General features: G+C 38.0%; 1 protein-coding gene across 6 annotated transcripts in view; it reads left to right on the top strand.

Annotated features, from left to right (window-relative positions):
- The window catches only part of LOC106068651 (beta-1,4-galactosyltransferase galt-1-like), a 67,953-nt gene extending 44,591 nt beyond the window's left edge, over window positions 1-23,362 (top strand). For 5 of the 6 annotated variants that reach the window (XM_056035302.1, XM_056035300.1, XM_056035301.1 and 2 more), the window contains exons 2-6: window positions 2,815-3,069; window positions 9,176-9,282; window positions 15,935-16,125; window positions 17,720-17,999; window positions 20,157-23,362. In XM_056035302.1, the coding sequence (XP_055891277.1) occupies window positions 2,919-3,069; window positions 9,176-9,282; window positions 15,935-16,125; window positions 17,720-17,999; window positions 20,157-20,840 (1,413 nt within the window). In that variant the 5' untranslated portion in view covers window positions 2,815-2,918 and the 3' untranslated portion in view covers window positions 20,841-23,362. The remainder of the gene's footprint in view (window positions 1-2,814; window positions 3,070-9,175; window positions 9,283-15,934; window positions 16,126-17,719; window positions 18,000-20,156) is intronic. The other variant, XM_013228106.2, reaches the window with a different exon arrangement.
- The last annotated feature ends 270 nt before the right edge of the window (window positions 23,363-23,632 follow it).

Raw genomic sequence — 23,632 nt, 5'->3', positions numbered from 1 at the left:
CAGTGACAGATAGAGGTCACAATTTGTGACCCCGGCAAGATGACAATGCAGCCGATGTTTTCTGGAATCTACATGTATAAACAAAGAAAGGATGTGACGTTTCCTCACGTGTTATTCCAGAGGATACTACGAGTGTTTGTACAACTTTGGACAAGCGATTAGGGACTCTATATAAGCCAGAGAGTTAATGTGAAAGTCAGTCGTATGGAGTCGTGAGTGAGCCGTTACAGTCGATACAGTCGATGTAAGACGTGTGAGGCTCTGTGGAAGAGAAATGTGTACGACTCGATGCAAGTTAACTAGGGTAGAGTTAACTGGAGTGGACTACTGTCGTTAAAGTCTATACAGCGAACTACAGTGGACTTGAGCCATTACAGTCGATACAGTCGATGTAAGACGTGTGCGGCTCTGATTCGGTAGACTTGAGTGCGACTTGGTTCAGCTTTAGGAGACCTGGAGCGACACTGGGAAGTGTGTCGTTGGTCTGTTCTGTGGAATACGGCTCGATGCAAGTTGACAAGAGATGAATTGCAACGAAGTGAAGAGATGAATTGCAACGAAGTATAGCTAACTGTAAACTGACAGATATTGTACAGTCTTCTACGCTACATGTTACATTGACGAATTGTTAGGGTTAATAGTCATTAAAGTTATATGAAACTGAAAGTTGAGTCGTCAAGTTCTTTGCAGTGTTTTTATTTGTGTGCCAACTAATACATCTAGCCAGAAGATTCAGAAATACGTAACAATACTTATTTAAATAGCTTAATTTTGTCTACATGTAACTAATATTTAGAACAAAAAAAAAAAGAAATGTAGACAGTACAGCATTAATTATTTAAAAATAAAATTGGGATTCATTCCTTCCTTGTCGAACAAGCCTAAGTGACTTTTTTATGACGATATGAACCAGGTTCGCTGGAAGATCATCTGAGACAATGCTACCCTGACAAATATAAAGATTTTAAAAACTTTCGAACACTCAAAGTTCAAAATAGACCCGCAAAATCATAGTTCGACATCATATAGAGAAGATGGTGGTTTGTGAGAGTCTTACAAGATTTCTTTTCTTATAGCAAAATACGGAAAAATGCAAAGGTCAAACATTGATTCTACCAGCCGTTTTGCACAAACCTACATCTGTTATTATTAAAAGAATTTCTTTTTAAGCAACAATACAGTTCAAGGTCGCTTCGGTGGCATGAGTTATAAAATTAAAAGCTTCTTATGTAAATCTTTACAAGATACATAAATACAGTTTGGTCTGACAAGGTGTAGCGCTGTGTGCTACAAACTGTCTAATGGTCACCATCTCATCTCATCTATGCCTGTTGTCCCTTCTGGGCATAGGTTACCAACCAGCTTCCTCCAGGCATCTCGGTTCTGGGCGAGTCTCTCCAACTGTCGCCATGTCTTGCCCATCTGCTTCCAGATCGCAGAGACCTGGTGAACCACCATCACCACCATGAAAAAAATCCAGCAATCCATCAATACCTGCCTGATGAAAATTCTTATGATCCGCTGGCCAGACAAGATTTTGAATGAGGAACTGTGGCAAAGAACAAAGCAGCAGCCCACTGAAGTAGATATCCTTCAGAGACGCTGGAGATGGATAGTTCACACCCTTCGCAAGCCTGCATCCAACATAACAAGGCAAGCCCTAACCTGGAACCCCCAAGGAAAGAGAAAGAGGGGACGGCCCAGAAATACATGGCGCTAATGGTCACCGTCTCCTTTATATTTCCTTAGGGTTGACCCACGAGACCTTTCCCATGTTTAGGTATAGTAGCAAGGCAGCAGAGGTTTGAATTCAGTTTTCCTTCTGCTAGGTGGGTAGCAAGCCAAGGCTAATGAGCCCTTCCTGCTTGAAGTTCACTGGTTTAGGCTCCAGTTACTCGCCTTTGACCCATCTCCTGTTAATGAAAACAGTTCAGCAGATTCAACATTTGAGCCACACGTGAAAGATCAAGAAATACACGAGAAACTGCTCTATGCGAAACCTTTTACAATGATACTTAAGGCATATTAATTAATTAATTAATTAATTAATTAATATTTAATGTTGGAAAGACTACTTCATAGAACGACAAATTCGTATAATAAACATAATATCCTAAGTTGTGTAGTTTTAAATTACTTTTTCACTCCTCAACTCACTACAGTTAGAAATTGGTTTAAAAAATGTTTATGAATTTGCAAAAATGTGCAAGTTGAGCAGAGGTCTACCGAAAACAGGAAAACATGGCAAGGGGTCTACGAGACAAAAAAGTTTGGGAACCACTGAATTAGAGCCTCGCAGACCTATGCAAAAAGGAATTGAAGAAATCTGCTAGGAATCGCGATGCAAGGGCGACAAGCTGCTGAAGTTGACATGGCCACTGTAAAGAGCGAACGGGATTAGATCTTATCATAAGTCTATGACATTGTTCTTAAATTATGACCATATCTTTCGAAATGGAGGAACACTTTAAGTGACCATTACTCTTGATCAGGGCCGGCCTTAGATAATTGGAGGCCCTAGGCGAAGTGAATTTGGTGGCCCCCAAATGAAAAAGAAAAATTAAAAATAAACAGCGAAAAAATCAGATTACGTAATTTATTAAAAACTTAGTGTATTCCAACAATAACATTGAGGACAAGTTTCTGAATTTCTTCTCTAAAAAAAAGTTTACCCCCACCTACCGAATGCCCTTCGCGGCTGCCTTTTTTGCCTATGCCTAAGGCCGGCCCTGTGTAGCTTACGCAATGCGAATTATTAGCTTTTCACGTGTTTACGTCAATTGATTATTTCATATTTTCATCTGTATCCAACAGCTGATCATGCTGAAAAGGAAGCCTTAATGTGATAGGACACAAAGTTCAGTGATGATTGACATCTCACAGGTCAAAGTTCACGGGCTGTAAACTCGACAACGAGAATGCGCGTAAATCTCACCAAAGTGGTACGTTGTATGGTGCTGGTACTTCTGCTGATCATCTTCTGCAACGTTCTCACGTTCGTCTACGGTCCACAGTCTGGCCTGCAAGGGATTCACTTGCCTCCTGGACCTCTGGCTGAAATATTCGGAGGTAAGATTTAAAAAGAAGGTGATGTGAATACCAGTACATGGGATGCTGATGGGAAAGGGATAACACTTCTGTCAGTTGCAGCCTCAACTTATTTACGGTCTGACTATATTGAACTCAACTCCCTTTCAGTCTGATTAGTTCCCCTCAACTCCTTTACCGTCTGACTAGTTCCCCTCAACTCCCTTACGGTCTGATTAGTTACCCTCAACTCCCTTACGGTCTGACTAGTTCCCCTCAACTCCCTTACGGTCTGACTAGTTCCCCTCAACTCCCTTACGGTATGATTAGTTCAACTCAACTCCCATACGGTTTGACTAGTTCCCCTCAACTCCATTACCGCCTGACTAGTTCCCCTCAATCCTCAACTCCCTTATGGTCTGACTAGTTCCCTTCAACAATCTTACGGTCTGACTATTTCAACTCAAGAAAACATTTTTAAAAATTTAAACAGACGCAAAATAGAGCCGCGAGGTTTATAACAAACGAATATTCACATTTACTAGAGTAACAGCATTTGTAAAATTATTAAACTGAGAGACACTTCATGCCAGAAGATCTACAACAAAAGTAGAAATAATGCATGTAACAGCGAACCATTCCTTACAAATATAAAACACAGCCTAATAAAATACTAAGAAGGATAGAAAGAGACAGGCACATTTCTTATCGAATGTATTAGGACAAAGTCTTACATGTGCTCCTTCTTCCATTATGCCATCAGACTAATACCATTAGATGTATACTTATTTAGAGTTGGAACCGTATGGAGCAGGGGCCCTACGTTCAATATGCATCATTCGGAAGGGTAAAAGAGGTTGGTGATCAAGTCTCGAACTGTATTCGTTAGTGCATAAAGGTCGCCGTATATAACGCTAAGTTTTTGTTGTTTTTAACATGAAGATAGATATTTCAAATTTTCCCTTTAGATGCTGGCAGTACTTACATCTATCATGTAGACATCTGCATATGACACCGGCATTGCATACTTCATTAATTCAACTTCACCTGTAACCTTGTCTGTTGAACCGTTGAGGTACCACACGTAATCTGTCAATCGTTTTTCTCCATTTTTCTCAATCCTTTGCCTTGACGAGAATCCTTTTCAATGACAGGCCCGGCCATTCTTTGATGTTGTCTTAATATCGCTTTTTCTGTCAGCCTGTTCTTCTTCCTGGCACTGTTCCCTGTAGGAAGGTCGTTGCGAGCCCTGGGGACCTTGTGATATGGCCATAAAGTTTTAGTTTGCGTTTTTTTTACAGTGCTCAGCAGATCAATATAAGGGCCTAATTGCCATTATGATCCTGTTTCGAATCACCTCATTAGTGATATGGTCTTTGTTGCTTCATAAATTAGCCTGCAGGTAATTTAAAAAAAAAAATACTGATGTATGCATTTCTATTGATCATATTCATTTTTGTAGTCTGAAATTATTTGGGGGGGGGGGGGGTAGGGGGAAAGGGAATAAAAGGGGGAGGGCTTCCACTCAAAGCTTTTGAATAAATTAGATACACTTATGAATCTACGTAATACAGAAGCATTATTGTGCAGGTCGTTAGAACAAAGGATAAACAGGATACAAGATACACTTGATAATGAATAATGGGTCGTTTCTTGTACTTGCTTAGAATTAGTTCGTAATTCTCGTGAAACGATTTCTTTTAGAACTCTAGTAATTTCAACGGTTGTTTGCCGTGTATTGATTTTCTCAACACTGCAAATCAAAAGTTCAGAAAACACAATGGTCCAGTGTAGCTAAGTGTGCATTGATCTAGATATCTATGTCTTTCCATAAGACATTTCAATGAACTAAAATATTTAAGACTGTTCTTTTCATTGGTCGCGTTGTCCTGGCAATATTTGTTTATGAGTGTGTGTGAGTGTATTTGTGTGTCTGCATTTTATTGACGTCATATTATCGTCTCGGTATGTGTTTATAAAAAAAATGTAGATTAATTAGATTCTGGTCAATATAAAATTCATATCCTTTTGGACCTTAAGACTGACTTATTTATAGATCTATTATAGTTCGTCCATCGTGGTTCGAAGATGACCACTTTTGTCATACAGGGAGCTTAGGGCTTTGCACTGGGGTTTTGTGCCTCCTCATGTGGCTGGTGAGACCTATGTGAGTCTGGAATGTTCGGCTGTACACTGGGCTAGTTATTCCAGCTAGAGCTAGTGTCATTGGCCTTGCTTTTCTTCTCTGACGTTTTTCTTCTGCCAGTGTGGTTCTCTTTTCTTCAGCAACCTGTGCGCCAGTTTTCACAGCCCATCGCAGCAGGGACTGCATCAGGATTGTGTGGATGCTTTGCAGACCCGCTCTTCGAAGTATTTTTCTTAGACATGTCACGTGGAAGTGGTTCAGTTTCTTTACGTCTTTTCTACACACTGTCCACGTTTCTGAGGCATAGACTATAGAGCAATATAAGGAGGATGACAGCTCGATAGATCCTTTAGATCTATTAAAAGCATACTGTAAACCACTTGCGGATCCATAGTGTTTAAATAGGGGGTGGGGGCTTTTTTTCAAACCCTATCCTTACGTAAACCCTAACCCTGGGTATAAACACATACACACACACGCTATATATATGTTGGAAGTCTGGGGTTCGGGACTTTTTCTTAAATGCTCAAACGCCTTCTCCAGGCAGCTCACTGTCCATCCTATTAGAAAGAGCATGTCCAATTATGTGAACTAAATCAAATTAATGTGACAGTTAAGTCTGATGTAAGTGGCAATAGAGGCACATGTAGGCTTGCTTGAGTAGGCCTATATCTTTTTTTGCCATACTCATTGGAAGATTATTTTTATGTTAAGAGAAAACTTTTGTAAAAGACATGTTTTGGTCTGCAGACGTCAACAGAGGTTCCAGAATGATGATTAAACGCTCTGGAGAAATTCGACGATTTTTACGCGCGCAAAAAGGGTAAATTGGTTTGGCGGATACATATTAAAATATCTTATTTATAAAAAAAACATTTTTGAATAAAGCTTTTACTTAATAAATGTTCAAATATGAATGTATAGGCCCTAACTAGAGGCGCAGTGGCTGAGAGGTAAAGCGGTTGACTTCCGAACAGAGGGTCCCGGGTTCAAGTCCTGGTGTAGACTGGGATTTTTACTTTCGGGATCTTAAGAGTGCCTCTGAGTCCACCCAGCTCTAATTAGTTAGGTAAATGCGGTTGATCGTTGCGTTGGCTACATGACACCCTCGTAACCCGTAAGTCACATAAACAGATGACATGTTGTATCTGCCCTATACTTTGTATGTGTTGTCATCAACAATGAATGATTGTGCAAAGTTTCAATGAAATCAGAGAATAAAAAGATGAGAAAGAGTGAGATGATATAAGCGAATTAAAAACAAATGTTAAATTGTAAATGATTGCTCAACTAGATCAAACATCGTGTTTCCAGGATGTTCTCGGATACCTGATGGAAGGGGCATTTCTCCCATTCTACGAAATGAAAACGTTGCACCTAGCCAACAGTTCAAGGGATGAGCTCTTTGTAACAAACGTCGAGTCATGTGAAAACAACCACTACACATTTTACATGTTTATAGATGTACATATACCTTCTTTCTTACACCAAAAAAAAAAACAATTAAAAAAAAAACATAGAGTACCCAAGCTTTGTTTTATGTTCGAACAGCATTGGCCTGTCCGCTGAGTAGTGATAGAATTCAAGTTTTTTTTTTAGAATGTGTTAGGTTATTTTTTCTCTCTGTATAGACCAAAAAAAGAAATATACGAATTGATCCAATGAGAGGCACTGGCTGGGCGACAGGCTGAACTTTTTTTACAAATAAGAAGTTCACATTATTTATGCTTTATTGAAAGGACTCAGATTCACCTAGGTTCTTATAAAATAAAGTCTCTTGTGTCTAAAAATAAAGAATACATTTAGTAGTCTCCTATAGACGAGTTTGACACAATACAACCAGGGCCGGACTTAGGGCCTCCGAATTGGGGGGGGGGGGGGGGTGTCTCGAACAGGACTCGGAAAATTATTGTTTTTAGAGAAAAATTTGCGAAACACGGATCGAATCTCAAACCTCTATGGCCTAGTTCTAAGTTTCTAAGTTCTATGATTTAAATGTTTAGATCTTCTTGCTTGACTACATGTGTTAGAGGACCATTGTTCTTCCTTTATGTGAAATGTTGAAACATCATTTCTAGTTTGATGATCATGAATCGTCCATGAAGCACATTCGTGGAATCGACGCTATATGAATTGAACTTATTTGTTGATTTACATACAGAAAGGCTTTTAATTCATTTTATTTTTTCGATTATAATTTTTAGAGGCCGCCGAAAGGGGAAAAGACGCTATTAGTTTTGTGTGCAATGTCTGTCCGTCTATCCGTCCATCCCGTTTAGATCTTGGAAACTAGAAAAGATAGTGAAAATCTGACATCATAATATTCTAGACCATTCAAAGTTCTGATGCAACGGCTACTTTATTCTTTTCTGAAAGCGAAAAATCTAATTTTTTAAATCACTTATGCAAGCAGTTTTTTCCTAAAAATACACCACTTTTACAACTATTCACTATTAATAGTAACAAACGCCGGAGGAGTTTTAGAAGGGGCACAACTAGTTACCATATTTTTAACATATTTATGTACGTGTTATTTTTTTAAATTACATTTGTATTGCTAAGTTATGTAAGTACTGTCATATTAATTACTACATTTACAAAAAAAAAGTTTTCTTTTTTTAAAAGAGAAAAAATCTATTGGACATAATTAATAAAACAACAATTAATAAGTAGTTTTTCATATTATCGCGTGAACTATAGTACCATGGAGATAGTATACTTCACTATATTTACGGAAATGTTTTTTTCTTGAGGATTTGAATAAGAGATTGACCCTTTACAAAACAACTAGATCAATTAGATATTCATTATAAGACATCAGTTAGGCCAGGCTCACATCTAACTTCACATTCACTTTCACCTATTCTTTGGTCGGCTGGACCACTAGGGCAACAAACAAGATCTGTCAACCTTTTTTCTTCATTCTTCTCTGTCATTTGTCTTTGATAGAATTACATTCTGATGTTCTTTCTGAAAATATTGAAACCTGCCTTTTTATCTGCCTGGGTGGACCACTTTGGGGGCCAATTTTGACTTTGTGTTTCCACACAAACTGTCTTTGTAACCTTGTTTGTTTTTCTATTTGTATTTTTCCTATTCATTTCACCTAGGGCCTCAAGTTACCTAAGGCCGGCCCTGATACAACAAATGTGTAATGATACTATAAATACTATAGTAATGACTAAGAATGACCAACAATCATAACGATTGTGGTTGGTGATATAGTGTCCGAGAATTTGTATCCCTCTTCTAGAAAGATCTTTATTTGTCCTAAACTATTGGACGGCGATATTGTTGGTATCATTTTTTGCAGAGAATAGCCTACATTGTAACAATGTTTTCTTGATACCAGACTGAGAATAGCCTACTTTGTAGCAATGTTTTCTTGATACCAGAGAATAGCATACATTGTAAGAATGTTTTCTTGATACCAGAGAATAGCCTACATTGTAACAATGTTTTTTTTATACCATACTGAGAATACCCTATATTTTAAGAATGTTTTGTTGATACCAGACTAAGAAAAGCCTACATTATAACAATGTTAACACATGTACCGGAAGCTCAAAATTGGAACCAGTGAAATCTGCCCATGTGGAGTATCACCAGAGAATGCAGACCACGTCCTCCAAAACTGCTCTCTATACCAAGAGGCCCGTATAAGACATTGGCCCCAAAACAACCCAATAGAAAGAAAACTGTATGGAGAGCTACCTGATTTGGAAACCACTGCGCAGTTCATCTCATGTATTGGTCTACTCATCTGAACACTCCAACATAACAATGAGAACGAAGAAGAAGAAGAAGATAACAATGTTTTCTTGATATCAGACTGAGAATAGCCTACATTATAACAATGCTTTCTTGAACCAGACTTATAATAGCCAACATTGTAACAATGTTTTCTTGAGACCAGACTGAGAATAGCCTATATCGTAACAATGTTTTATTGAGACCAGACTGAAAATAGCCTACATTGTAACAATGTTTTCTTGATCTCTGCAGGACATCTAAGACAGCCGGAAACAAAACCATTCGTGAAACTTAAGTCGACAGAGACTTGTAAAGATCTCGAGATGAAGACTTTTGTGGAACCTGCAGTTTTTCAGGTAATTTTATGTAAACACATAAAACCAAATACAAAACCATTATTAGAAACGCGAATAACTTCACCATCAACAAACAATACATCATGCATACTAGAATAAAATAGAGGTCAGAGCTGGGTCAGTGCGTTTTAAAATTATATTTAAATGTTTTTGGCAAAGTACAAAATGCAGACATTCCTGAATGTAGAATGTCGCACTTTGCCGGTAACATTTATAGCTCGTGCCTGATTGACGTTTGAAAGATACGACAAATACTCGCAAAGTCAAACAGAAAGATACGTGTTCACCCTGATCTACAATCTACCGAAGTTTACCGAGTTCTTGTTGCTCTTTCTCTAGTGTTAATTTGTTCTTGAATCCAAGTCATTGACCTGTTAAAGAACATTTTCCTGATAAATTTGGAGAGCTAAGACTCTGGTTTCACTATCATCACGTACGCCTGTCAAACTTAATGGCATGTGGTTGCAGACACGGGGAAATGCCCAGTAGCGTTGCCAAAAGTAAATGGTTGTTTTCATGTGAAGCAGCATAACTTTATTCCCCTACTTCCTTCTAGAGGAGAGTGTAGCTCATGGTCTAAATTTAATAGTCACCTAAAAGACTAACTCTCACTTTCATATTAATCAACAGTAACACTAAAACCTAAGTCAATCTCTTTGCAATGGCCATACATTATGCCTAATAGAGTAATTGTAACATTAAGATTAAGGGCAATATTGAGTCTAATAGCAATACTAAGCCGACTAAGCCCAATTGTAGGCCTAATTCTAATAGCAATGTTAAGCCCAATTGTAAGTCTAATAGCAATACTAAGCCTAACAGCAATAGGCCTACTAACACTAACAGCAATACTAGGCCTAAACTATCAGCAATACTAGGCCTAACAGCAATACTAGGCCTAAACTATCAGCAATACTAGGCCTAACAGCAATAGGTCTACTAACACTAACAGCAATACTAGGCCTAAACTATCAGCAATACTAGGCCTAACAGCAATACTAGGCCTAAACTATCAGCAATACTAAGCCTAACAGCAATAGGCCTACTAACACTAACAGCAATACTAGGCCTAAACTATCAGCAATACTAGGCCTAACAGCAATACTAGGCCTAACAGCAATACCTAATGGCAATACTAAGCCTAAGAGCAATATTATTTCTAGCAGCACTTCTATGCCTAACGGCGAAACTAAGCTGACACTTAAGCGTTTACCTCAATCATGTCTTACTTTGAACTCTAAACCTAACTCAATCTCCATCCATTAACTTTACATCGGCGTCTCAGAATTCGGGCATATAGTCATAGTACGGAGTGGTCGATGCTGATCGTACCATAATGTCAGATAGGAATTTTAGATTTTAGAAATTCTTGGGGGGGGGGGGGGGTTCTTCGCCTCCGCAGATGTGTGACTGACGAATACCTGAAGGCAGATTCCACAACACGACACGACCTAACCCAGTAGTGGTCGATGCCATAGAGCAGTGTTTCCAAACAGCGTTCTGCGGAACCCTAGTGTTCAGCGAGGCCGGATTCCGGCCGGAATAGGTGTTTTACGAGCTACTGTAATAATGAACTAGAGTACGGCACCATGAGAATGAATCTCTTTAAAAAAAAAAAGAAAAGCAGTCTTCCGCTAAATACTCCAAATGTGCGAAGTGTTCCATTAAGGAAACAAAATGGGAAACACTGGGATAGAGGAACTTTCAGACAGGAGTAGGGATCAAAAGTTTCCGGTCCACTTCTTGTCTTTTGGGAGAAATCCTTCAAATCGGTCAAGGGTTTTATGGGGTGCCTTGACGCTCCGTCACCCCGACATGGCCTTTTTCGATGTTAGGATAATATACCAAAGTATGAACAAACTACACCGGTAATATTGTCACGTATGGGGCTATTTCGATACAACCATTCGGTTCTATTGTCACGTATGGGGCTATTTCGATACAACCATTCGGTTCTATTGTCACGTATGGGGCTATTTCGATACAACCATTCGACATAAAAAGAAAGAGGATTTATTGCAAGCATTTTGACCGCAGTTTAAATCGAATGCCAGTAACGCTTGAGCACACTTGTCAATAAGGCGACACGTTTACGAAAATGTTAAGTACCAAATCAATGGAAGTCTGTATAATATGGCACTGCTATCTATGCACAAACTGAAAATCTATGCCGCCAGCGCTGAGTAATAAACAGTTTTAACTAATACAATGTGGGCTCAAGACTGTAACATTGTGAAAATCCGTTACGCTTTGCGCGTCTTACCGAATGCTCTATGTAAAATGTTTTACATGTTTCGGATGTTTCTTTACATCTTATCCCAAACCTAACTAAAGGAGACCAATAACTATTACAAATCACTGTCTGTCTGGTAAAATGTTTGAACACGTTATTTCTCCGACACCCAGTTTCGAATCAAACTGAGATTTCGCACAATTATTTCTTGCACCTGACAAAACAAGAAACAATTTTACAAAAATCGCCAATTAATTATTTTGATTCGTACTGAACAATGCCGTTAGATGGGAAAGAAATTGTAGTTGACAGATGTGATGGTATAAGTTGAATTATTTCCCGTTATGCTAATTGTACTTAAAAGTTTGAAAATAACAATAGATAAATATAAAACCGCTGGCACAGTGGTTAGTGTGTTAGCTTGAGGAGGTCTTAAGCTCATGAGTTTGAAAGCAAGTTGAACACCTTTTTATATATAAAACGCATTTAAAATGCGATCACGGCAACATTCCCCCAGATACCTCCTTCTTTCCCCCCTCCATTTCCCAATTTGTCCAGACAAGTGATTTGACCAGAGCGCATAGAGCATGATAAAAACATGCAATCGTGCTTAAAAAAACATTGGTTATCATATTTCTAATCGCACAGACTTATTATTATTCGTTTAGATCTAGTACAAATTTGATGATTGATCCAAACTAATTGATACAATTACTCTTAATATAAGCTTAATTTTTTTTAAATTATTTTTTTGTTATCTTGTTCCATGTGCATTGGACCCGCGTTAGAAACATATCTTATATTACGACTTAACATGTGTTAAAAAAAAAAAACATCAGTCAACCGTTACCAAAAAAGAAGTAACTTTATTCCTGTCGAAACCATTTGTCTGCCCATTAACAGGGGTCACCTATGTTGCATGTCATGCTTCCCGAGGTCATATTCTCACTGCCTGGTCTAGGTGTTGGGAAGCTACAAAGTAGGTTACATTCGTGTCTAAATGTGCAATCATTCAAGTGCGTTACACTGCATGCGGAAGCAAACGTTTCTCTTGCCTCGGGCCCTTCTCAATCTGTAACTAGATCTATAACTTTCAGTATAATAGTTACAACGGCAATAAACCCGGGGGGGGGGGGGGGGGGGGAGGGGAAGAGTCGCAGAAGCGAAATGTGAAATGTCTCATTTCTTTTCAAGCCTATCTTAATCTTCAGTCTTTGAAGCTTTTAAATTTTAAATTCAGAATCTGAATGAACCCAGTTATATTATTATTTGAGCAAAGTAATTTTAAAAGGTTAGAATTTAATGTAATAATAATAATAATTATAGATTTTATATAGCGCTACTTTCATGCTTATAGCATGCTCAGAGCGCTTTGGTCCAATCTCAGTTGTGGACCAGTGGGAGGGAGGGGTAGGATTTCCGTGCTGCCTTTAGGCAGATCAGTAAACACAACTCTGCCCGAGTTGGGTGTCGAACCTCGAGCCCCCTTCATAGGTAGCCAAGCTAAGTTTCACAATTCTGCCCGAGTCGGGTGTTGAACCTCAAGGCTCGATTGATAGGTAACCAAGACAAGCTAGGTTAAAGCGTACTTAGCCTCTAGACCACGCTTCCCATGTAATGCATGTAAAAATTGTATGGCGTCCCTGTTACAAGCATTACAAAACATCCCCCTACAGTCTACAGCAAGTCGGGTAGTTCTGCTTAGGACGTGATGACGGCACATGCTCAGGCCTCATAACAATAACATGACTGCGGCATCTGTTGTCCAAAACAAAACATTATTGGTACTTCTAATTACGTTCACAGACGGCCACTACTTCTGATTGGTATCGCTGAAGCTACAAGACGTGGGGAAAAAGTGTTCGCTTACAGATTAAAATGGTTTAAAAACTTTCCCCCACACCCTTCACCTTCACATTCAACTTTCACATCTGTTGGACAGTTGGGGCACCACACAAGATCTGGTTACCGTTTTTTCTCCATTCCTCTCTGTCTTTTGCCTTGGATAGAATCTCTTTCAATGGCAGCGCGTCCATTAATTTATTTTGTCTTCCCATCGCTTTGTCTGCCTCTTCTTTTTTTCTTCCTGGTACTGTTCCCTGCAGGAAGGTCTTTGCAGGCACTGAGCACTTTTGATCTGTGATATGGTCATAGGCTTTATACTCCCCAATAATGTCAGGGGTAAAGAGAGGGAACAAATGAAATCAAGAGAGCCAAATTATAATAACAGTCAGAATTATCATTAGTAACTAAATGTCTCGTATGATGCAGGAAATAACTGTTAAAATCTGAAGTAACTATTTTTCACCGACCTGTTTTGATTGGTTATAATCGCAACAGTTTTTCTTAAGGACGAACGGAAGGAAAAGTCAATAAAGGTCAATTCCAACCACTTGTGATAATGGAGCTATTGAAAGCGCGTCCCATTTAGGAAATGCACAGAGTTCGCTGTCGCTTTGTAGATTGACGAACGCTCGAGTCAACTGTAACACACCAACCGTGCCAAGTTTAAAACAACACATTTGATTCAAGTCATAAATTATTACTTTTTTTCTCTGACTAGGAAGTTTATCGAAAGGGAAAGAAGAAAAAAAAAAGGACACTCATAACTGGATTAGTGGGTATATCAAATAGGTGATTCTCCAAGGGGAGATAACTGCGCTTTTGCAAAGACTTGAGCCCAGAATGTAGGATGGTCGTTCCTTGCTTAGTACCCAATGTAATCGGTAGAGAGAAATGAATAAGATGATCTTTGGCAGTATGTGTATGGATCATGTATGAATAACGGAAAATAACTTGTACCTTTATTTTTTTGCTCATAGGCTCCCTACTAGCAGAGTGGTTACTGTGTTGGCTTGAGAAGCCTTAGATTAGAAGGCTTGAGCCATTAATTGAAATCCAGGTCGTCCCCCCTGTCTTGTAATTTTTATAAATGATTTTGTTTTTGTTAGACTAGATCTAGATCTATCTAGATTCATAACAAACGAATATTCACCTTTGACTAGAGTAACACCTTTAGTAAAATCACTAAATTTAGAAAGCCTTCAGGATAGACGACTAAAAGTAAAGTAGCAATATAGGCCTACATAAAACACTGAACCATAATCTTCAAATACGAAACAAATTTTTAAATAAAATTACTCAGAAAAACACAACGATGAACTACATACTCCCTATTCCATATGCTAGGGCAAATTTGTACAAATGCTCCTTCTTCCATATTGCTATTAGAGCATGGAGTGGGTTGCCTGAGGCAGCCAGGAAAACCAGTGACTTGGCAGAAATTAAGTCATTGTTTAACAAGCATGACTAGATCCATAACGCGTAGGACGTAATCATCTTCATTTCTGAAGTAACGTCTGTATTTTATAAGATAAGATAAGGAGTGGGTGTTCACAAAAGACTGCGATATTGGTCCCAACATTCGATTGACGGTAGCCCCAATGAACCATTTAGGTGTTGATCCACGTACCGGCATAGGCCCAAATGTCAGCATTGACTTCCGGCCGTTCATTGAAGCAGTTAGCACTGATTTAAATTAGCTTTCTCATTTGACTGTCAAAACAATATTTAAAAAAAAAATAACTTGAGCTCGTATTAAAAAAAGGGAAGTAATTACTAATTAGCTGTTTCTTTTTCAAATCAAAATTTTTATTTGGGTATAGCGCATTCCCATGTTAATTAGCAAGACCAAACCCGTAGAGTCTCCCCACCATCTGGGTATCTGGGTGAAGGCTTTAATGGAGTTGTAATTCCCGCTATAGTGAAATCTAAAATAAAAACTTCTTAGTATCCAGAGGGATTTAACTTACTTAGCTGTTGATATTACTCAACCATACAACCCATGTATTTATCAATTAACATCATGGGAAGTCTGCTTTGGTGACTTATGATTTTTTCCCCCATTAAACCACTTAGATTAAAACACCGAGGGATATTTATTTATCCTACAGAACTTTGATTTCAAACAACGAAAACTGTGTTTATTTTACAGACTAGTTCAACTAAATACAGAAACCATTCTTACAATACCTCTATTGAAGTCAGAACCTCATGGAACTTACAGGGTGGGTGGACGATGGAGGATGGAACCTGGACATTGATCTCAAAAACAGCTCTAACGACTTTCCTATAAATTTAACATTGGATGTATATTGCTAGAAAAGAATAACTAGCTGGTTAGCCACACGGGGGACGATTCTAGTTTAACCGTTATTATTTTTCAAAGTAAAGAATATATAAGATGTAAATATGGCTTGAGAAGTAGATCTAGATCTTGACCCAACAGCGGTTTGATTTTTTAATCCTTCTGTGTGTATGGGGATAACATTTTATTTATGATTACATCTAGAGGTACTTTAAGGTACTAGGTACTTTCAGTTTGGAGAATTTTTACTGTTGTTCTTGTTCTTTCTACAGACCATTGGTGTCAACAATGACAGTTTTGTATATTCGGCATTTCTGGAAGATTCTTCGATCCGCATCATTGGTCTTCGTCAAGTGAGTAACGTGAATGTCCATTGTCAGATCTGGTATGCAGACGTGAAGGAAGACCCTCTGGTGATTGGAGACGTTCATGCAGAATTTATACCAGAAGATCACGGCAGGAAGTACGTTTGTCTACTGATTGTGTGCTTTCTTCTTTGACTTGTTTTAGTTTTTTTTTCTTTGTTTTCTTTGAACAATGTTTTTTGTTTGTTTTACGTCTGTGTATTTCTGTGGAGGGGAGGGGGGTCGAGGCTACTTCATAGGTCAACTCTTTGATACTGACTTAGTCGAGTGATCTTTTAACGCCAATGTAATTGGCCGCTACTATTCCTGATCATCCGATGTCCTGGCCTCCGATCATTAACCTCTAAAACAAAATTAGTGACTGTCCAAACGCCTCTCAACAGTCAACAACTATATGACGCCATCCTGAAAAAAACTTTTATTCACACGAATGAAATATATTGTGGGGATGACATAATCAAGGAGCACAACTCACAGCTGCCCGGCTTTTCTAGACCTTACAGCTGCCTATCTTTTCAATAACTCACAGCTGTCTATCTTTTCAATACCTCACCGCTGCCCTGCTTTTCGATACTTAACATCAACCTGTCTTTTCGATACCTAAAAGCTACCTATCTTTTAGATGCATCACAGATGCTTGTCAACAAGATACCTTACAGCTGCCCGTTTTTTTTAACACCTCGCAGCTGCCTATCTTTTCTATAACTCAAAACTTCCTGTCTTTTCAATACTTCACAACATCGTTTTAATACCTAACAACTGATCGACTTTTCGATACCTCACATATGCCTGTCTTCTAGATACCTTAAAGCTGCCTGTCTTCTAGATACCTTACAGCTGCCTGTCTTCTAGATACCTAATGCTGCCTGTCTTCTAGATACCTTACAGCTGCCTGTCTTATAAATACCTACAGCTGCCTGTCTTCTAGATACCTTACAGCTGCCTGTCTACGAAATACCTACAGCTGCCTGTCTTTTAAATACCTACAGCTGCCTGTCTTCTAGATACCTACAACTCCCTGTCTTCTAGATACCTACAGCTGCCTGTCTTCTAGATACCTACAGCTGCCTGTCTTCTAGATACCTACAGCTGCCTGTCTTCTAGATACTTCTAGATACCTACAGCTGCCTATCTTCTAGATACCTACAGCTGTCTGTCTTCTCGATATAGAAGATTAGGTGTAGGAAAAATATAGTGTACAAACTTTTTACCAGAAAGACAGACAGACAGACACTCAGCTTTGTACAAATGAAATCACAAGCTTTTAAAGGAGTTTCAACATCTCTCAACTTACTACAAGTGTACTTAATGTCGTCACTCAATATTCTTTCATACCTTGTCTTTCATCAGACGTCCCTCTCTTACATACACCACACATGTATAACATCGGTCAACTTACACACATATGTATAACATCGGTCAACTTACACACACACACATGTATTACATCGGTCAACTTAAACACACATGTATTATATCGGTCAACTTACACACACATGTATTACATCGGTCAACTTAAACACACATGTATTACATCGGTCAACTTAAACACACATGTATTATATCGGTCAACTTACACACACATGTATTACATCAGTCAACTTACACACACACATGTATTACATCAGTCAACATATGCACACATAACACACTTCATAACACTGCATAATCCTTATATCAATTTCTTTACAGGTACACGTCTACTTTTTTCCTATGCAAGATTCCTGCCAAGCACCCAAATGGAACGCCCTTCGCCGTGTCCGTTGTGAAGAATGCTTGCGATCAGCCTCTGAACATTATGCTTGTCCGGCACCCAGGGACTGTGACATTGGATTTTACCCTGTGTGTGTCCCCATTAAACTACAGGTACAGCCGCGCCTATGAGCTGGTTGAGATGATAGAGATGAACAAGATGCTAGGCGCACAGAAGTTGATTTTCTACAACCACAGTACGGGGTCTAATGTAGACAAGGTAAGAAGTACGGGGTCTAAATAGACAAGGTCAGAAGTACAGGGTCTAAATAGACAAGGTCAGAAGTACGGGGTCTAATGTAGACAAGGTAAGAAGTACGGGGTCTAAATAGACAAGGTCAGAAGTACAGGGTCTAATGTAGACAAGGTCAGAAGTATAGGGTCTACTGTAGACAAGGTAAGAAGTACGGGGTCTAAATAAACAAGGTCAGAAGTACGGGGTCTAATGTAGACAAGGTCAGAAGTACAGGGTCTACTGTAGACAAGGCAAGAAGTACGGGGTCTAAATAAACAAGGTCAGAAGTACGGGGTCTAAATAGACAAGGTCAGAAGTACGGGGTCTAAATAGACAAGGTCAGAAGTACGGGGTCTAATGTAGACAAGGTCAGAAGTACCGGGTCTAATGTAGACAAGGTCAGAAGTACGGGGTCTAATGTAGACAAGGTCAGAAGTACGGGGCTAATGTAGACAAGGTCAGAAGTACAGGGTCTAATGTAGACAAGGTCAGAAGTACGGGGCTAATGTAGACAAGGTCAGAAGTACAGGGTCTAATGTAGACAAGGTCAGAAGTACGGGGCTAATGTAGACAAGGTCAGAAGTACAGGGTCTAATGTAGACAAGGTCAGAAGTACGGGGTCTAATGTAGACAAGGTCAGAAGTATGGGGTCTAATGTAGACAAGGTCAGAAGTATAGGGTCTAATGTAGACAAGGTCAGAAGTACAGGGTCTAATGTAGACAAGGTCAGAAGTACATTGTCTAATGTAGACAAGGTCAGAAGTACGGGGTCTAATGTAGACAAGGTCAGAAGTACAGGGTCTAATGTAGACAAGGTCAGAAGTACAGGGTCTAATGTAGACAAGGTCAGAAGGACAGGGTCTAATGTAAACAAGGTAGTGACAGGTTTTTGAGGAAGCAGCTTGCCGCCCAATGCGCCGAACGACGCGGGAAGATCTAAGTCAGTAAGAATAGCACATAAGGTTTTTGGAATAAAACTTTTTAATAGCAGGATAAGAAACTGTAGATAAAAATACTAAGGCGAATTTTAACCAAAACAGGACATTTCAATACTTCATTTACTTTAATAGTCACTGGCATATAAATATAGATTTAAATTTATCTCGATCTCTTAAAAAATCAAAAGCGATATTTTGCTACTCGATAGTAAATCTAAAAGGCAGATCTGAATGTTTATCTCGATCTCTTAAAAAATCAAAAGCGATATATTGCTACTCGATAGTAAATCTAAAAGGCAGATCTGAATGTTTATCTCGATCTCTTAAAAAATCAAAAGCGATATTTTGCTACTCGATAGTAAATCTAAAAGGCAGATCTGAATGTTTATCTCGATCTCTTAAAAAATCAAAAGCGATATTTTGCTACTCGATAGTAAATCTAAAAGGCAGATCTGAATGTTTATCGGCTATTTGTTTGAAAACTACCTTCTACTGTAGATGGCTTGTAAATTTAATTTGACCGTGATTTTGTACTTAGTAAAGTATGAATAAAATGCAAAGAAGCATTTATTTTCTAACAAAAAATCTTAAAATTTTCACTTATTATCCTTATCCATACCCAATCCGTTTCGCATAGGGCTCCGCAATCTGTACCGGCCCTGGCTACGCCCATGCTTTAAATTATGTCTTGAAATACGTTTAATATGTTGTTTCCCCTTCACCTATCCCTTAGTCTGTTGGACCTTTGGGGTAGCACACAAGATCTGTTGACATTTCTTCTCTATCCCTCTCTCTCTCTTGCCTTCGACTGAATCTTCCTCAATGGCAGGCCTGTCCATTTCTTTATTCTGCTTTTCCATCGCATTCTTTCTTTTTCCTGGTACTGTTCCCTGAAGGAATGTCTTTACGAGCCTTGATGTTCTTGTAATATGGCTATAGAATTTTAGTTTGCGTTTTTTGACAGTAGTTAGCAGGTCGTCGTGAGGTCAAATAACTGTACAATCTCTAATCTCTTCGTTTGTGATGCGATCTTTGTATGTGATACCTAGGATCTTTCTGTAGCGTCTCTAGCATCTCAATATCATTGCTAGGATCCTCCTCTCTAGTTCTGTAGTCGTTAAGCTAAATTTATAACAAAAAATCTACGTTGTTTTAAATTGAGTATAGCTTTTGTCATTATCTTGTTTCCAATCTATTTGTTCAGGTTTTGGACTTTTACTCACTTAAAGGCGAGATTGAAGTTGTTCCCTGGCACCTTCCTGTCAAAACAGATACCTGGCCTCCAACCGGAGACCCCGAGATCCACTACTTTGGCCAGCTGTCGGCCCTGAACGACTGCCTCTATCGCTACAAGAACAGGTCTCATTACCTGGTGTACACAGACCTGGACGAGTTCATCATCCCAAGGCAGCATCGCAGCTGGAACGAGATGATGGCAGACAGCGAGAAAGCTCAAAAAGATTTGGCTTACGCTCAGGCGCAGTGCGTCTTTTTCCGGAAGGAGTGGCTGAAACCTCCGGAGCAGTATCAGACAGCTGCTCTCAAGTACAACTCTGTGGTATTGAAGCACACACTGAGGGAGACGTACACGTTCCCCCACGGTTCGAGGTCTAAGTATGTCATAAATCCCAGCAGGGTGAAAACAGTCGGGGTTCATAACGTCTGGTCATTCTCGGGAGGCGCCACTTTGCTGCCTCCGTCGACGGCACTCCTGCACCACTATAGAAATTGGGAGAAACCTGACGACCCGCAACCCAAGGAGGAAGATCTCACAGCCGTGAACAAATATGGCGACGAACTGGTCAGGCGGTTAAATTCTGTCTGGTCATTTTTGAGTCACGTGCCTTTAGATATAAATATAAGTTCCTACGGGCCCTTTGTCTCTTGACATGACTTTGTAAATTTTTCTATAACAGGTTTCATGTAATGTCAACTCTGCGGTTTTTCTGGAATAGTATTGCTCAATTTCTGATTAATGAATTTTTTTGTTTTTTATTTTTAAAAATTATCACAAGTGGCAGCTATTAAAAAAACCAACAACGTGTGGATAAAAACAACTACCAACAAAGTAAAATCACACGCGATAGTTTAAAATGAACAATATAGTAGTCTAGAATTCATACCAATCTTCGTAATTATTTTTATAACATTGATAACTAAAAAATAGTGGGGTTTGTTTTTCTAACTATAATTGCTTTAGTTTTATTCAATTTGTTTTGCATACATTTAAATGAAGCGTATTATGTGGTTAAATATTTTCACATTTAAAATAATAGGACAATTTCAAACTAATTTTGGCCTAACTTTACAAGTAAAACCAAGTTAATTATAAAACTACTTTAAAAAGATTATCTAAGAGGAATAACTGCAGAGTCACAACTATATTTGTCAATAATGTAGAGTTTATTTCCCATTTTCGATATCAAAATAATAACTTATCAATAATCGACTTGGTTAATTGTTCTATTTGAATCATTTTTTTTGTTAGGACAATAAATACTTGTGGAAAATTTCTGTTTCCTCCGAGAATGCGTGTGTTCAAAATGTTTAAACAGAGTTGATATAATCTTTGTAAAAAGATGGTTTCAAATAGTCTCCTGACCATGTTACACTGTGATGCCAGGTTGCATGTTATAAAGCCAAAGAAAGCATTGTTTTAATTATTTGTTATGATTTATTTATCGTAATTTGTCTTAATTCTTGACTCTATTTTTTTTCTAATTTTTTAAAATTCTATTACTTTTGTATTATCCTAATAAGAAAGTGTATTACTTTATCAAGTAACATATGCATGTCTTCCATTATACTACTTTTAAAAAAATCTTTGCAATTATATATTTAATATTTGTAATTTTTTTTTTGCTTCAACTGCGTGCAAGATGAGGTCACCTTTGCTCCCTAATGAAAACAATTATTGATACTATTGTAATCAAGTGTTTGGTCTACAGCAATAATAATAATAATTTAATTCAATTTATAGAGTGCTGTTAACAAACATGATGTAGGCTCAAGGCGCTCTGATAACATTATAAACACTTTGATTTTCTTAACCTTTGATTGCCTGATACACTGCCATCTCTATCTTTGAACAGGAGTGATTCTGTTTTGACAATACCTCTATTCAACTCTTACCTTCGTGTGGAAACTAAAATTTTCTGGGTGGAACCTGGACACGTTTCTCGAAAACAGCTTCAGCAATTTCCCTAAAAATTTGAAAAACAAATGTTTATATTGTTGGGAAAGATATTACGAACTCGTTGGATTCACCAGGAAGACTCTTGTTTGACTGTACTAATTATTCAAGTTATAAAAAGAAATAAATTTTTAATTGGCTAGAGAAAAAGAAAATATGTATACGTTTCGGGTATTTCCGCACGTAGACCTTAATCACTTAAGAGTTTAATAAATAAATGTCCGGGAACATTTAGCGTCTTCTAAGTTAGATCTAAAAGTCAATCAGTGAAATAATAGTCTAGTAGATGTATACATTCGCTTTACAAGGATTATGTCCCTTGGTAGGGGAAGAGGTAATGGGCAAGGTAAATATTTGTTTTCTTCTCTTAAGATCAAACTTTCATTAGTTAAGTGCAAAAATATCTCTGTATAGGTAGTGTCAAAGAGGTATTGTCTTTTATGTTATTCATGTTCTTGCATCATTTAATCTTAGTATTGCATCAAACCTTTTTTTTTACAGTGGTCTATACGTGGGATGAGTTACTACTTTGTACAAAGTCATTTTTTTGCAGTTGTACTAATGTATTATAGCCTATAAATCACATGATCATAAAATATGCAAGAAATAATTTACCGCTGATTAGTCGTCATGTTTATGAAATTAAGGCTGTAAATTTATTTCAAAAAATCACGTATCGTTTACTAAACTTCTAGTCGATTTACTGCGTTAATCAAAATATGTGCAAGAGATATATTGCAGTGCATGGTAACTCAACAACATGCAGTTGAAATTTCAAGTATCGAACATTAACAAGTTCGATACCATGCGATAAGTTGAGAATAAAAAGAATGACGAATGTCACCAATGTAGGAATAAATAATGAATCTTATTGGCGTACCAAACAATGAATACCAAATCCACCCACTATGTTATTAAACTTTTTAGAAGTAAACGTTAAATATAAGTTAATGTAATAATTTAATTATTTTTTAACGAGCCTTTTAAAAAAGATATTATTCAGACTAGATTCTACCACTTTTTTTAAAGTAATTTAATTTTCCTTACAGTAATTGAAAGAATCTTTTAATTCAACACAAACAAGTACATAGTTTTAAATCGCTTCAATGTATAATTAGGATGAAATTCTCGATGAGTCAATTGAGGCAATAACTTGGCATCGCTGATTTAGGACAATATGTATGCATAAAATTGATCATGCTTTAAAATATTTTTTTTTTAAATATAATACTGCTGAATAAGCTTCATTTTGACCTAATTTCTAGACAATTTAAACACCCTAGAACTCATGCTAGAAAGCAATAGAAATGTCGTATACTGCTCTTTATTTCTTCCAGCTTTAAACCATCGGGCGTGCGTATCACTCTATAAAATTTGGTTTTCACAATTAGCTGATGTAAAAAAAATGTTTTCTTAATTTGAATAATAAATCTTTGTCTTTTTTTTTTCACGACGAGATATGTTGCAACCAGTTCAAGAGCGTTGCC

Source organism: Biomphalaria glabrata, chromosome 7, assembly GCF_947242115.1.
Source record: "Biomphalaria glabrata chromosome 7, xgBioGlab47.1, whole genome shotgun sequence".
NCBI lineage: Eukaryota > Metazoa > Mollusca > Gastropoda > Planorbidae > Biomphalaria > Biomphalaria glabrata.
Note: the sequence above shows the minus strand (reverse complement) of the source record. Positions and strands in the feature narration are given on the sequence as shown.